This window comes from Ranitomeya variabilis, chromosome 2 (assembly GCF_051348905.1).
Source record: "Ranitomeya variabilis isolate aRanVar5 chromosome 2, aRanVar5.hap1, whole genome shotgun sequence".
In the NCBI taxonomy this organism is placed as follows: Eukaryota; Metazoa; Chordata; class Amphibia; order Anura; family Dendrobatidae; genus Ranitomeya; species Ranitomeya variabilis.
The window spans coordinates 182,072,423-182,088,550 of record NC_135233.1 but is presented as its reverse complement, the minus strand read 5'-3'; the positions used below and the strand labels follow the sequence as shown (position 1 = coordinate 182,088,550).

At 42.7% G+C, this 16,128-nt stretch overlaps 2 protein-coding genes across 2 annotated transcripts in view; one reads left to right on the top strand and one right to left on the bottom strand.

Moving 5' to 3' along the window:
• C2H6orf120 (chromosome 2 C6orf120 homolog) overlaps nucleotides 1–14,715 on the top strand; it is a 45,299-nt gene extending 30,584 nt beyond the window's left edge. Inside the window, exon 2 of the mRNA XM_077283269.1 lies at nucleotides 14,042–14,715. Within this exon, the coding sequence (XP_077139384.1) occupies nucleotides 14,042–14,614 (573 nt within the window). The 3' untranslated portion in view covers nucleotides 14,615–14,715. The remainder of the gene's footprint in view (nucleotides 1–14,041) is intronic.
• Nucleotides 428–16,128, bottom strand: part of PHF10 (PHD finger protein 10) — a 210,379-nt gene continuing 194,678 nt past the window's right edge. Inside the window, exon 11 of the mRNA XM_077283268.1 lies at nucleotides 428–585. Coding sequence (XP_077139383.1) covers nucleotides 496–585 — 90 coding nt within the window. The 3' untranslated portion in view covers nucleotides 428–495. The remainder of the gene's footprint in view (nucleotides 586–16,128) is intronic.

Below are 16,128 nucleotides of genomic sequence, written 5' to 3'. Positions count from 1 at the left end.
TGCTATAAGATTCCACTGCTGTAGCCTGGAACCCAAGAGCTCTTACCCTTGGGCAGATCCAAACTTCTAACAAGATTGTTCAGTTGACTTTGTGTTATAAGTTGTGGTTTAGTTGAGGTTGCTGACAAACTCTGGGTTGTGAGAGAAAGATGCTTCATGACACCAAGTGCCCTCTTCCTTACCAGACTTGGCTGAAAAGGTTTCTGGTGCTTTTGGATCCAGCAGCTCTTCTGTATGTACTACTGGGCATATTGCAGATGGAATGTTTGTATATAGTAAAGTCCACTTCCTCTCCTTTAAACACCTTTTCTAATCGGGCACCATGCAGAAAAAGCAAATGGCTCTCTCCAGATCATTAGGACTGCAAGAAATTGGCTCTTCCCATGCAACCACAGGGTAAGATGTGCTGTACATCTTTTCAGCATATGAGTAAAACCCAACTCTTGTCCGGATCTCCTATTCCTCAGCCAAAAAACAAGTAGTAGACTTTCTTCATCATGGTAGTCTTTTCACCTTTGACGCAAAAGTGACTTCCGCATACATAGAAAAAATGAACCGTATTGTTAATGCAAGGATGAGGCATATCTGAAAAAAAACATATAGAAACATGTCAATATGCTAAGAAACTAAGCAAAGAAATCCTAAAACTGTATATCTTACATCGAGAGCATTTATAATAGTAGGTGATGCAACTGTAATTAGAACTAAGTCATCGAAGTAGAGTTAGCGTTTTTTGATTGGTCACACAAATTATAGAATACTGAAGGATCAATAGACTATGTAATAGACAAGCTACTAACAATGCAATAATGATGATGAAATAATATATGCAATTTTTCTATAAGACTGCATGAAAGGTGTCGTAAGTAACAAGCGAACCCGAAGTGAAATGAGTGATGCTAAATGCCGAACATCGACTTTGCCCTGAAGTCTGTTGCAGAGAAAGACATTTTCTAGTTCAAAAATCTGGGTCCCCGTTGCTTTCAATGGTGTTTGGTTACCACAACTGTACCTGAACTTTTGCCAGAACCTAAACTTTGGAATAAAGTTTGCATTGGGTACCAGAACCCAAACTGCCACTGGTCTGCTCATCCCCAGTCATAACTAATTTTCAAAATCTACACTGCAGAATTATTAGGCAAGTTGTATTTTGATCACATGATACTTTATACATGTTGTCCTACTCCACGCTGTTCAGGCTTGAGAGCAAACCACCAATTAAATAAATCAGGTGATGTGCATCTCTGTAATGAGGAGGGGTGTTGTCTAATGACATCAAAACCCTATATAAGGTGTGCTTAATCATTAGGCAACTTCCTTTCCTTTGGCAAAATGGGTCAGAAGAGAGATTTGACGGGCTCTGAAAAGTATAAAATTGTGAGATGTCTTGCAGAGGGATGCAGCAGTCTTGAAATTGCCAAACTTTTGAAACGTGATCACTGAATAATCAAGCGTTTCATGGCAAAAGCCAACAGGGTCGCAAGAAGCGTGTTGGGCAAAAAAGGCGCAAAATAACTGCCCATGTATTGGGGAAAATCAAGCGTCAAGATGCCATTTGCCACCAGTTTTGCCATATTTCAGTTTTGCCATACTGGAGTAACAAAAACACAAGGTGTGCGATATTCAGGGTCATGGCCAAGGTAAGGAAGGCTGAAAAACAACGACCTTTGAACAAGAAATATAAGATAAAACGTTAAGACTGGGTCAAAAAATATCTTAAGACTGACTTTTCAAAGGTTTTAAGGACTGATGAAATGAGTGACTCTTGATGGGCCAGAGGTTGGATCAGTAAAGGGCAGAGAGCTCCACTCTGACTCAGACGGCAGCAAGGTGGAGGTGGGGTACTGGTATGGGCTGGTATCATCAAATATGTGGGACCTTTTTGGGTTGAGGATGGAGTGAAGCTCAACTCCGAGACCTACTGCCAGTTTCTGGAAGACAACTTCTTCAAGCAGTGGTACAGGAAGAAGTCGCTATCGTTCAAGAAAAACATGATTTTCATGCAGGACAATGCTCCATCACATGCCTCCAACTACTCCAAAGCATGGCTGGCCAGTAAAGGTCTCGAAGAAGAAAAAATAATGACATGGCCCCCTTGTTCACCTGATCTGAACCCCATAGAGAACCTGTGGTCCCTCATAAAATGTTAGATCTACAGGGAGGGAAAACAGTACACCTCTTGGAACAGTGTCTGGGAGGCTGTGGTGGCGGCTGCACGCAATGTTGATCGTAAACAGATCAAGCAACTAACATTCTATGGATGGATGGCTGTTGAGTGTCATCATAAAGAAAGGTGGCTATATTGGTCACTAATTTTTGGGGGTTTTGTTTTTGCATGTCAGAAATGTTTATTACTAAATTTTGTGCAGTTATATTGGTTTACCTGGTGAAAATAAACAAGTGAGATGGGAATATATTTGGTTTTTATTAAGTTGCCTAATAATTCTGCACAGTAATAGTTACCTGCACAAATGGATATCCTCCTAAGATAGCCAAATCTTTAAAAAAAACACTCCAACTTCCAAAAATATTAAGCTTTGATATTTGAGTCTTTTGGGTTGATTGAGACCATAGTTGTTGATCAATAATAAAAATAATCCTCTAAAATACAACTTGCCTAATAATTCTGCACACAGTGTAGAGGAGAATGTAACTACTAAACTCCTTCATAACTGGAGGTATTTTAGTTTTTGTGCTTTCAATTTTTGCTCCCCTTCTTCCCAGAGCCAAAACTTTTTTATTTATTCAAAATGGCCATCTGAAGGCTTGTTTTTTGTGGGATAGGTTGTGCTTTTGAACAACACCATGGGTATTAACATATCATGTACTGGAAAACAAGAAAAAAATTTCAAGTGCGGTGTAATTGCAAAAATGTGCAGTCTCACAGTTGCTTTTTTTCTATGTTCACTAAATGCTAAAACTGACCTGCCATTATGATTCTCCGGGTCAATATGAGTTCATAGACACCAAATATGTCTAGGTTCTTTTTTATCTAAGTGGTGATAAAAAATTCCAAGATTTGTTTAAAATGTGCAATTTTCCGATACCGGTAGCATCTCCATTTTTCGTGATCTTGGGTTTGATGAGGGCTTATTTTTTGCGCGCCGAGCTGACGTTTTAAACTCTACCATTTTGGTGCAGATACTATCTTTTGATCACCCATTATTGCATTTTAATGCAATCTTGCGGCAAGCAAAAAAAAATGTAATTCTGGCGTTTTTACTTTTTTCTTGCTATGCCGTTTAGTGATCAGGTTTATTTTTATTTTTTTTGATAGGTTGGGCAATTCTGAACTCAGCTATACCAAATATGTATGTTTGATTTTTTTTTTTTTTTTGAAAGGGGGGTTATTTGAACTTTTAAATTTTTACATTTATTTTTTTTAAACTTTTGACTTGCTTCAATAGTCTCCATGGAAGACTAAGCTGCCATAACCCGATCAGCTCTTCTACATACAGGCGATAATCAGATCGCCTGTATGTAGCAGAATTACTCCCTTGCTAAAAGTACAGATCACCGGGCGGCACTCTCATCAATCAGGCAGTGACAACCATAGAGGTCTGCAGGAGACCTCTGGTTGTCATGCCAACCCATCGGTGACTCTCGATCACGTGACGGGGTCACCGATGGTCGGATTTCCAGCGCACTGGCAGGAAGCTTGTGTTAAATGTCGCTCTTAGGCCGGCGTCACACTAGCGAGTTTTACGGACGTATGAGCGCATAAACTACGTCCGTAAAATACGCATTACACACGGCCCAATGATTCTCTATGGCCCAGCTCCTATCTGCCGTATATTCCGCATCCGTAATATACGGTCTTGTACGGTTGTAGAAAATCGCAGCATGCTGCGTTTGTCACCGTATTGCGCAAAAAAATCGCCAATGAAAGTCTATGGGGGCGATAAAAATACGGATTCCACACGGACCAGCAGTGTGACTTGCGAGAAATACGCACCGGTGTTAGTGAAAAGCCGGTAATTCAATTGCCGGCTTTTCATTTCTCCTTCCCAAACCCGACAGGATACGAGACATGGTTTACATACAGTAAACCATCTCATATCCCTTTTTGTTTTGCATATTCCACACTACTAATGTTAGTAGTGTGTATGTGCAAAATTTGGGCGCTGTAGCTTGTAAAATAAAGGGTTAAATGGCGGAGAAAAATTGGCGTGGGCTCCCGCGCAATTTTCTCCGCCAGAGTGGTAAAGCCAGTGACTGAGGGCAGATATTAATAGCCTAGAGAGGGTCCATGGTTATTGGCCCCCCTGGCTACAAACATCTGCCCCCAGCCACCCCAGAAAAGGCACATCTGGAAGATGCGCCTATTCTGGCACTTGGCCACTCTCTTCCCACTCCCGTGTAGCGGTGGGATATGGGGTAATGAAGGGTTAATGTCACCTTGCTATTGTAAGGTGACATTAAGCCAGATTAATACATACGGAGGATGCCATGCGCAAAATACGCTGACACACCCTGCCTACGGATGACATACGGATCACTATTTTGGGAACATTTCTCCGTAAAAACGGACCGTATTGTCTTACGCTGAGTGTGACTCCGGCCTTAGAGTTTGACAGTGGCATTTAACGAGTTAATAGCTGGGGGTGGATCGCGATTCCACCCACAGCTGTTTCGGGCACATGTCAGCTGTTCAAAACAGCTGACATGTGCCGGGAAAGATGTGGGCTCACGCCGGGGCCCACATCAAAGGGAGGGTGCCTGACATTGGCGTATTATTACTCCCAAAGTCGGAAATGGGTTTAGGTTCAACTGTTTATTTTGCTGTAAAACGGTGTTATCACTGTTCATGTACAGTGAGAAAAATAAGTATGATACACTGCCTATTTTGCAAGATTTCCCACCTACAAAGGGTGTAGAGATCTGTCATTTTTATCGTAGGTACACTTCAACTGTGAGAGACAGATTCTTGAAAATCAAGTTTGTATGATTTTTACTTAATGAATTTGCTTTTTTTTTTTCATGAAAAGTATTTTATACAGTAGAAAAACAGAACTTAATATTTGGTACAGAAACCTTTGTTTTTGGCCCACTCCTCCATTCAGATCTTCTCCAGATCTTTCATGTTACGGGGCTGTCGCTGGGCAACATTGAGTTTCCGCTCCCTCCAAATATTTTCTATTGGGTTCAAGTCTGGAGACTGGCTAGGCCACTCCAGGACCTTGAAATGCTTTTTACAGAGCCGCTCCTTAGTTTCACTGGCTGTGTGTTTTGTGTCATTGTAATGCTGGAAGACCCAGCCATGGCCCATTTTTAATGCCCTTACTGAGGGAAGGAAGTAGTTAGTCAAAATCTTACAATACATGACCCCCTTCCATTCTCCCTTCTATATCGTCTAGTCGTCTTGTCTCTTTTGCAGAAAATCACCCCGCAAAATATGTTTTCCCCTTAACCCCTTCACCCCAAAGCCTGTTTTCACCTAAGTGACACTGCCAATTTTTTGAATTCTGACCACTGTCACTTTATGAGGTCATAACTCTAAAACGCTTCAACGGATCCTGGTGATTCTGACATTGTTTTCTCGTGACATATTGTACTTCATGATAGTGGTAAAACTTCTTCGATATGACTTGCATTTATTTGTGAAAAAAAAAAAAAATTGTCAAATTATGAAAATTTAGCAATTTTCAAACTTTTAGTTTTTATGCCCTTAAATTAGAGAGTTATATCTCATAATATAGTTAATAAACAACATTTCCCACATATCTGCTTTACATCAGCACAATTTTGGAAACATAATTTTTTTTTGTTAGGGAGTTATAAGGGTTAAAAGTTGACCAGCGATTTCTCATTTTTGCAAGAAAATTTGCAAAACCATTTTTTTTACGGACCACCTCACACTTGAAGTGACTTTGAGGGGTCTATATGACAGAAAATGCCCAAAAGTGACACCATTCTAAAAACTGCACCCCTCAAGGTACTCAAAACCATATTCAAAAAGTTTATTAACCCTTCAGGTGCTTCACAGGAATTTTTGGAATGTTTAAAAAAAATTGAACATTCAACTTTTTTTTCACAAAATTTTTACTTCAGATCCAATTTGTTTTATTTTACCAAGGGTAACAGGAGAAATTGGACCAAAAAAGTCGTTGTACAATTTGTCCTGAGTACGCCGATACCCCACATGTTGGGGTAAACCATTGATTGGGCACATGGCAGAGCTCGGAAGGGAAGGAGCGCCATTTGACTTTTCAATGCAAGATTTGCTGGAATTGAGATCGGAACCCATGTCGCAATTGGAGAGCCCCTGATGTGCCTAAACAGTGGAAACCCCCACAAGTGACACCATTTTGGAAAGTAGACCCTCTAAGGAACTAATCTAGATGTGTGGTGAGCACTTTGAACCTCCAAGTGCTTCACAGAAGTTTATAATGTAGAGCCGTAAAAAAAAATTCATATTAATTTTCACATAAAATGATCTTTTTGCCCCAAATTTTTTATTTTCCCAAGGGTAACAGGATAAATTGGACCCCAAAAGTTGTTGTGCAATTTGTCCTGAGTACGCTGATACTTCATATATGGGGATAAACCACTGTTTGGGCGCATGGCAGAGCTCGGAAGGGAAGGAGCGCCATTTGACTTTTCAATGCAAAATTGGCTGGAATTGACATCGGAACCCATGTCGTGTTTGGAGAGCCCCTGACGTGCCTAAACAGTGGAAACCCCCACAAGTGACACCATTTTGGAAAGAAGACCCCCTAAGGAACTTATCTAGATGTGTGGTGAGCACTTTTAACCCCCAATTGTTTCACTAAAGTTTAGAATGTAGCGGTGAAAATTAAAAAATCATTTTTTCTTTCCACAAAATGATGTTTTAGCCCGCAATTTTTTTTTCCCCAAGGGTAACAGGAGAAATTGGACCACAAAAGTTATTGTCCAATTTGTCCTGAGTACACTGATACCCCATACATTGGGGGGAACCACTGTTTGGGCGCACGGCAGAGCTCGGAAGGGAAGGAGCGCCGTTTGAAATGCAGACTTAGATGGATTGGTCTGCAGGTGTCATGTTGCATTTGCAGAGCCCCTGATGTACCTAAACAGTAGAAACCCCCCAAAAGTGACCCCATATTGGAAACTAGACCCCCCGAGGAACTTATGTAGATGTGTTGTGAGAACTTTGAACCAACTAGTGTTTCACTACAGTTTATCACGCAGAGCCGCGAAAATAAAAAAAATTTTTTTTCCACGAAAATGATATTTTAGCCCCCACGTTTTTATTTTCCCAAGGGTAACAGGAGAAATTGGACAACAAAAGTTGTTGTCCAATTTGTCCTGAATACGCTGATACCCCATATATGGGGGGGAACCACTGTTTGGGCGCACGGCAGAGCTCGGAAGGGAAGGAGCGCCGTTTGAATTGCAGACTTAGATGGATTGGTCTGCAGGTGTCATGTTGCATTTGCAAAGCCCCTGATGTACCCAAACAGTAGAAACCCCCCACAAGTGACCCCATATTGGAAACTAGACCCCCCAGGGAACTTATCTAGATGTGTTGTGAGAACTTTGAACCAACAAGTGTTTCACAACAGTTTATCACGCAGAGCCGCGAAAATAAAAAATATATATTTTTTCCATGAAAATGATATTTTAGCCCCCACGTTTTTATTTTCCCAAGGTTAACAGGACAAATTGGACCCCAAAAGTTGTTGTCCAACTTGTCCTGAGAACGCTGATACCCCATATGTTGGGGGGAACCACTGTTTGGGCGCACAGGAGAACTCGGAAGGGAAGGAGCACTGTTTTAGTTTTTCAAAGCAGAATTGGCTGGAATTGAGATCGGACGCCATGTCGCGTTTGGAGAGCCCCTGATGTGCCTAAACAGTGAAAACTCCCCAATTCTAACTGAAACCCCAGCCCTAACCCCAACCCTAGCCCTAGTCCTAACCCTAGCGCTACTTTCACACTAGCGTTTTTTTGCATACGTCGAAATGCGTCGTTTTGGCGAAAAAACGCATCCTGCAAAGTCATCTTCAGGATGCGTTTTTTCCCCATAGACTAACATTAGCGACGCATTGCGACGTATTGACACACATCGCAACTGTCGTGCGACAGTTGCGTCGTGTTGTGGCGGACCGCCGGCAGAAAAAAAACGTTACATGTAACTTTTTTTGTGCCGACGGTCCACCATTTCCGACCGCGCATGCGCGGCTGGAACTCCGCCCCCACCTCCCCGCACCTCACAATGGGGCAGCGGATGCGTGGAAAAACAGCATCCGCTGCCCCCGTTGTGCGGCGCTTGCACAGCATGCGTCGGTACGTCGGGCCGACGCTAGTGTGAAAGTAGCCTAACAGGAAAATGGAAATAAATATATTTTTTTAAATTTTATTATTTTTCCCTAACTAAGGGGGTGATGAAGGGGGATTTGATTTACTTTTATAGCGTTTTTTAGCGGATTTTTATGGTTGGCAGCCATCACACACTAAAAGACGCTTTTTATTGCAAAAAATAGTTTTTGCATCACCACATTTTGAGAGCTATAATTTTTCCATATTTTGGTCCACAGAGTCATGTGAGATCTTGTTTTTTGCGGGACGAGTTGACGTTTTTATTGGTACCATTTTCGGGCACATGACATTTTTTGATCGCTTTTTATTCCGATTTTTGGGAGGCGGAATGAACAAAAAACAGCAATTCCTGAAATTCTTTTAGGGGGGGCGTTTATACCGTTCCGCGTTTGGTAAAAAGGATAAAGCAGTTTTATTCTTCGGGTCAGTACGATTACAGCGATACCTCTTTTTTGTAATTTTTTTTATGTTTTGGCGCTTTTACACAATAAAAACTACTTTATATAAAAAAATAATTGCTTTTGCATCGCTTTATTCTGAGAGCTATAACTTTTTTATTTTTCTGCTAATGATGCTGTATGGCGGCTTTTTTTTGCGGGACAAGATGACGTTTTCAGCGGTACCATGGTTATTTATATCCGTCTTTTTGATCGCGTGTTATTCCACTTTTTGTTTGGCGGTATGAGAATAAAGTTTTTTGCCTCTTTTTTTTTTTTACGGTGTTCACTGAAGGGGTTACCTAGTGATATAGTTTTATAGGTGGGGTCGTTACGGACGCGGCGATACCAAATATGTGTACTTTAATTGTGTGATTTTTTTTTTATTTAGATAAAGAAATGTATTTATGGGAATATATTTTTTTTTTTTCTTTATTTAGGATTTTTTTTTTTCTTTTCTTTTTTTTTTACACATGTGGAAATTTTTTTTTTTTACTTTGTCCCAGGGGGGGACATCACAGATCGGTGATTTGACAGTGTGCACAGCACTCTGTCAGATCACCGATGTGACAGGCAAGGGCAGAGGCTTGCCGGCGCCTGCTATTAGGAACTCTCTGCAGGCGCCGGCAAGCTAGGGCATCTCATGACCCGGAAGGAGTTCCGCGGCCATCTTGGATCCGGGGACTCCTTCCAGGTCACCGGAGCAGCGCGATCTCATCGCGCTGCTCTAGTGGGAGAGCGCAGGGAGCCCCCGTCCCTGCGCGATCCCCCTCTATGCCGCTGTCACTATTGACAGCGGCATCAGAGGGGTTAAATGCCCGCGATCGGCGATTGCGGGCATTGCTGCGGGGTGTCAGCTGTCATATACAGCTGACACCCGCACCCGATCACCGCGGCGCTCAGCGTGAGACCGCGGTGATCGGGGCGCCGTACTAGTACTGCGGCTGGCACTAATGCAGTGCCGGCAGCGCAGTACTAGTACGGCGCATTTTGGGAAGGGGTTAATGGTTGGGATGGTGTTCTTGTAGTTGTAATCATCATCCTTCTTCTTCCTCCAAACATGGCGAGTGGAGTTGATACCAAAAAGATCTATTTTGGTCTCATCTGACCACATGACATTCTCCCATGCCTCCTCTGGATCATCCAGATGGTCATTGTTGAACTTCAAACGGGCCTGGACATGTGCTGGTGTGAGCAGGGAGACCTTGTGTGCCTGGCAGGATTTTAAACTATGATGGCGTAGTGTGTTACTAACGAATGTTTGAGACTGTGGTCCCAGCTCTCTTCAGGTCATTAACCGGGTCCTCCCATGTAGTTCTGGGCTGATTCCTGACCTCTCAGAATCATCCTTACCCCATGAGGCTAGATCTTGCATGTAACCCCCAGACCAAGGAAGATTGACAGTCATCTTGTTTCTTCCATTTTCTAATAATTGTTCCAACATTTGTTGCCTTTTCTCCAAGCGGCTTGTCTATTGTTCTGTAGCCCATCCCATTCTATTGCAGGTCTACAATTTTGTCCCTTGTGTCTTTAAATACAGCTCTTTTGGTCTTGGCCATGGTGGAGTGGTTGGAGTGTGATTGATTGTGTGAACAGGTGTCTTTTATAGATGTAACGAGTTCAAATAGGTGCAATTAATACAGGTAATGAGTGCAGACTTGGAGGGTTTCTTAAAAAAAACAACAAAAAAACTAACCGCTCTGTAAGAGCCAGAATTCTTGCTGGTTAGTAGGTGATCGAATACTTATTTCATGCAATAAAATACAAATTAATTATGTAAAAGTCATGCAATGCGATTTTCAGATTTTTTTTATATTTAGATTCTGTCTCTTACAGTTGAAGTGTACCTACGATAAAAATTACAGACCTCTCCATTCCTGCCTACAAAGGCAGGAAAACTTGCAAAATCAGTAGTATATCAAATACTTATTTTCCCGACAGTATATACTATCATGTGAAATGGCATTTTAAATTTTGGTATTTGCAGAAAAGACTAGTGTCTATCTCCTACTGATATTTGTTTTATAAAGCCAAGCAGATTTTGTTTTCTTTAGTTTTGCTACATGGGTCGTGTCGGACTGGCCCACCAGAGAATTCTCCGGTGTGCCCAGGCACTGACACCTGCTGGCATATTGGCCAGCAGCTGCCTAGGGCGCCCCTGCTCCTGGGGGCCCCCAGCCAGTGGAGTGTCGCTAATAGCAGCACACCCAGCTGCTATGGGGCCCCTGAGTCAAGAGGGCACTTCTGGTGCCAGAGAGCAGCAGATGGACAGGAGCCTGTCCTCGCTGCTAAAGAGAAATGAATATTCACGCTTCTCCACGCCCCCATGGGCGTGGAGAGGCATGAATACCATTTCACTTTAATGGCGGGCAGCGTTAGCCACAGGCTGAGGCTAACACTGCCCGCCGCTGCTGCTGAATGGGGGCCCGGAGGTGGGCCCCTAAAGGGCGGCGATCCTTGATTGTGATCCCTGCAGCTTGGGACCAGAGCGGAGCTGCAGGGATCCATGCCGTCCTCCTTCCTGCCCAGCACTTCCTGTCTGAATCAGCGCGGCTGGATGACGTCATCATTCAGCGCGGCTGTTTCAAAGTTTCTGGGATGTGCTGTGGCTGCTGGGAACGTGCGTAGAGGTGAGTGGGTGCTGTGTGTGTGTGTCTGTGTGTGTGCCTGCGTGTGTGTCTGCATCTCTGCCTCCGTGTGTGCAGCTGTGTGTGTGGGGGGAGGCAATGATGATGATGGTGCTGGAGGCAATGATGATGGTGGTGGGGGCAATGATGCTGGTGCTGGAGGCGATGATGATGATGGTGCTGGAGGCAATGATGATGATGGTGGTGGGGGCAATGATGATGGTGCTGGAGGCAATGATGATGGTGGTGGGGGCAATGATGCTGGTGCTGGAGGCGATGATGATGATGGTGCTGGAGGCAATGATGATGATGGTGGTGGGGGCAATGATGATGGTGCTGGAGGCAATGATGATGGTGGTGGGGGCAATGATGCTGGTGCTGGAGGCGATGATGATGATGGTGCTGGAGGCAATGATGATGATGGTGGTGGGGGCAATGATGCTGGTGCTGGAGGCAATGATGGTGGTGGTGGGGGCAATGATGATGGTGATGGGGGCAATGATGATGGTGGGGGCAATGATGATGGTGCTGGAGGCAATGATGGTGCTGGAGGCAATGATGATGGGGTGGTGCAATGATGATGGTGCTGGAGGCGATGATGGTTGGGCAATGATGATGGTGCTGGAGGCGATGATGGTGGGGGCAATGATGATGGTGGTACTGGAGGTAATGATTGTGGTGGGGGAGGTAATGATTGTGGTGGGGGAGGCAATGATTGTGGTGGTGGGGGAGGCAGTGATGATGGTGGTGGGGAAGAAAGCAACGATGGTTGTGGTGGAAAGGACAAAGATAGTAGTGGTGGAAAGGACAATGGTAGTGGGGAGGAGGCAATGATGGAGGTGGTAAAGAGTACAATGGTGGAGGGGGAGAACAATGATGATGGTGGAGGGGGCTGCATTATACCCTTTCAGGGGGGCTGCATTATACCCTATGAGGGGGCTACATTATAATTTTGAGGGGGCTGCATTATGCCCTATGAGGGGCTACAGTATATTCTATGGGGGGCTGCCTTATGAGGGGTTGGCATTATATTCTGTGGAGGGGCTGCATCTATATATATAATTGTCTAAGGGTTTTTCCATCTGTCTGTCTGTCTGTCCCGTTTATTCATTCGCTGATTGGTCGAGGCCGCCTGGGCCTCGACCAATCAGCGACGGGCATAGCATGGCGACGATGATGTCATAATGGAAATCCCGCGTCTCTGATTGGTCAACGCCGCCAGGCCTCGACCAATCAGCGACGGGCACAGTATCGACGTAGATGTCATAATGGTTGCCATGGCGACGATGATGTCAAAAAGGTTGCCTCGACCAATCAGCGACAGGCACAGTCGGAATCATCATTGTCCATATACTACGAGGACATGCATATTCTAGAATACCCGATGTGTTAGTATCGGGCCACAATCTAGTTATATTATATGTGGGGGCTGCATTATATTATATGTGGGGGCTGCATTATTCTCAGGTGGCTACATCATACTATATGAGGGGTGCTGCATTATGCCCTATGAGGGGGCTACAGTATATTCTATGGGGGCTGCCTTATGAGGAGGTTGCATTATACTTTGAGGGGGTTGCATTATATTTTGTGGGGTGCTGTATTATACCCTATGAGGGAGGTTACATTATATTCTGTGGGAGGCTACTTTATATTCTATGAGGGGCTACCCCAACGCCTGCTACATAATTAAAATGTGTACTACCTTATATTATGCCCTGATATTAGCATGTTTTACTACACAATTGATGGTTTTGAATTTATTTGTACGTAGCTACATAGTGGGCCCCAAGAATGATTTTCTCTGGTGGGCCCAAGGTGCTCCAGTCCGACGCTGCATGGGACCTAGTGGTTTACTTGTAGACAAGATTCATAATCTGTGATTTCAATATTTTCTCTGACAGCAAAAAAAAATATATAGAAAACTAGGATGATTGTTGTAATGACATGATATGCCAATTATATCGAAGAACTGTGGGGTCCATCATGGATCCAAAGAGGTGACTGCCATATCTGTGCAGATAAAAAAGGAATGTGGCCACAATTGCTCAGCTATTAATTACATTTTATTCCTTACTTTATGCACCAACTACCTACATCAGAGTGGAAAAAATAAATCTGGGTCCTGCATGCATCAAACATTTGTCATATCCTTTCACTATTGCAATATAAATGCAATTGGTTTTAGCTTAAAGGGGAACTTGTCATTAGAGAAACCCCTATTAACCTGCAAATATGGAGTTAATCTGCAGGTTAATAGCATTTTAACCTGCCCGGCACCTGCACTTAGCTGAACGCTGCTGGGAGAAAATGAACTTTATTCTCCCCTTGCAGCTTTCCAGGTTCAGCCACCGCTAAGTATAAATGGCAGCTGCTGTAATCACACCACCCGGCCCTGACTGACACTAGCTCTGCATTGCGGCCAGCTATCAGTCGGGGCCGGGGTCACAGTTACAGTCGCTGCTCTGTATACTCAAATCCGTAACTGAACATCCGCCGGCACCGCCCCTGTGACTGAAACTAATAGTTAATTTTCTCCCCGCAGTGCTGGCAGGTTAATAACGCATCAATCATATATGTTTTTATTTGTTATTATAGATGTTATTTTTGGGAGCTATAAATCTAGACAGTAATTTTTTTCCCCTTATTTCCTTTTAATCTGTTTCTATCAAGTTCAATAGAGCGATGGTGGGCCACTTGGAAAAAAGCCTTCTGACACTGTTTGCATTGAGTACTTTAGCCTACGTTGAATGTTTCACAGATGATGAAATACCAAATGAGTGGATGCTCCTCCATGTGATCCAGGGACAGATACTTGGTGGAAACTACAGTTACCTGAGACTTAACCATGAAGGAAGGATAATACTGAAGATGAAGAGCTTGAAAGGTGATGCAGATATTTATGTTTCTTCTTCAATCCTTAGTCCCACTTTTGATGAATACGAGCTCCAATCTGCAACTTGTGGCCTGGATGTACTAATTGTCCCAGACCATTTCAGCCGCCCTGTGGGAATCGGAATCTATGGGCATCCATTTTATCTTGAAAGTGAATTTGAACTGAAAGTTTATTATGATAGAACTATTCAAGAAGATCCATTTGCCAAAGCTTCTTATGACCCTGAACACCTCGAGGCAAGTAACAAACCACAAAAACAAGCCCCCCAGGATGCATCTCAAGAAGAGGAATCTATGCTGCGGACTATATTAATAGGAATTCTCAAGATTGTTCTAGAGATACTTTTCTAGGTGCTATTTTAATTCTATAAAAAATATTAAAAATTTATACATGAGAACTGGAATCCTCTATAAATAAAGGACAAAGTCCAAAAAATCAAATACATATCAGCAGCTTTTTTTTGTACTTTACATGAATCAGGTAAAAAAAAATGTAAACCATGTTCTGAAGAGTTAATTTGAGCATAATATCACATTACTAATACTGGGTGTGGTATAAATGGTGAAAAGCAGGGCTATTAAGCACTCACCTTTCTGACAGAGCAAAATAACAGCCATTGCAACCTCCACCCATCACAAAGGGACATTTGGGACCCACATTCTCAAAAAAGATCATTAAAGGAGCTAGCAATCATACATTTATCATGTTTATAAGAAATATTAATTATGGGCCAACACACCTCTACCCTAAATCTCACTAGTATAGCAATATCTAAACAGAATGTCAAGTGTTATGCTCTTAGCTAAACTGCCATAGCGGATGTTAATGTTTGTAAAGGCAGTGCCAATATTGATCAAAATAGATCTCTTCATAGGTAATATAATTTTACAGCTACTAGAACTTTCTGGAGTGGTAATACAGACTGTAATACCAATATAAATTTCTAAGTAAAATAGAAACAAGTCAGCTTACCAGACCCTTTTTTGTTTTGTTTTTTTAGACCTCCTGTTTGCACACAGACGCCTCGAGGCGCACGGATGAGGGTGAGACGGCCACAACAAAATCCAAGCAGGGAAAAAAAATCCAGCTAGTGGCGAAGGTGACTAAAAATTAACTTTTATTACTCATAAGTAAAACGAGCCAACATATGGCATCCAGCATTTAGACACACTAGCAGAAAAAACAGTGATCAACGCGTTTCCACTTTTCGTCTTATTCATGATCATGAATAAGACAAAGTCAAAACGCGTTGATCACTGTTTTTTTCTGCTAGTGTATCTAAATGCTGGATGCCATATGTTGGCTCGTTTTACTTATGAGTAATAAAAGTTAATTTTTAGTCACCTTCGCCACTAGCTGGATTTTTTTCCCTGCTTGAATATAAGTCTCTGGTTTACCTGTGTATGGATTTTTTTTTCATTCACAATGTACTTTATGTATGGGGCAACTTTTTGCATGGACATGGCTTAGAAAAAAAAAATCAATCATTAGCTACCATTACTTCCCCAAGAGGAGTCCCAATGTTTTCATGTAAAGACTTCTGGCAAATTTGAGTTTGCAACCATCACCGAACACAGTTTAAGGCGACGTTTGCAGGTTAAGTATTTTACATCAGTATTTGTTAATTAAAACCAGGAGTGGGTGATGAATGTAGAAGTGGTGATGTGTTTCTATTATACTTTTACGCTTATTGTTCCACTCGTGGATTTGGCAAATACTGATGTTTATAACTGACCAAATACTGACCATGTGAACATGGCCAAAGGCAATACTCAACAGCAAGGTTGAATAAGCCTAGAAAACTTCACCGGGCAGCGACTTTATGACAGCTTGTAGGTATTACAGCTCTATGCACTTTGGAAAC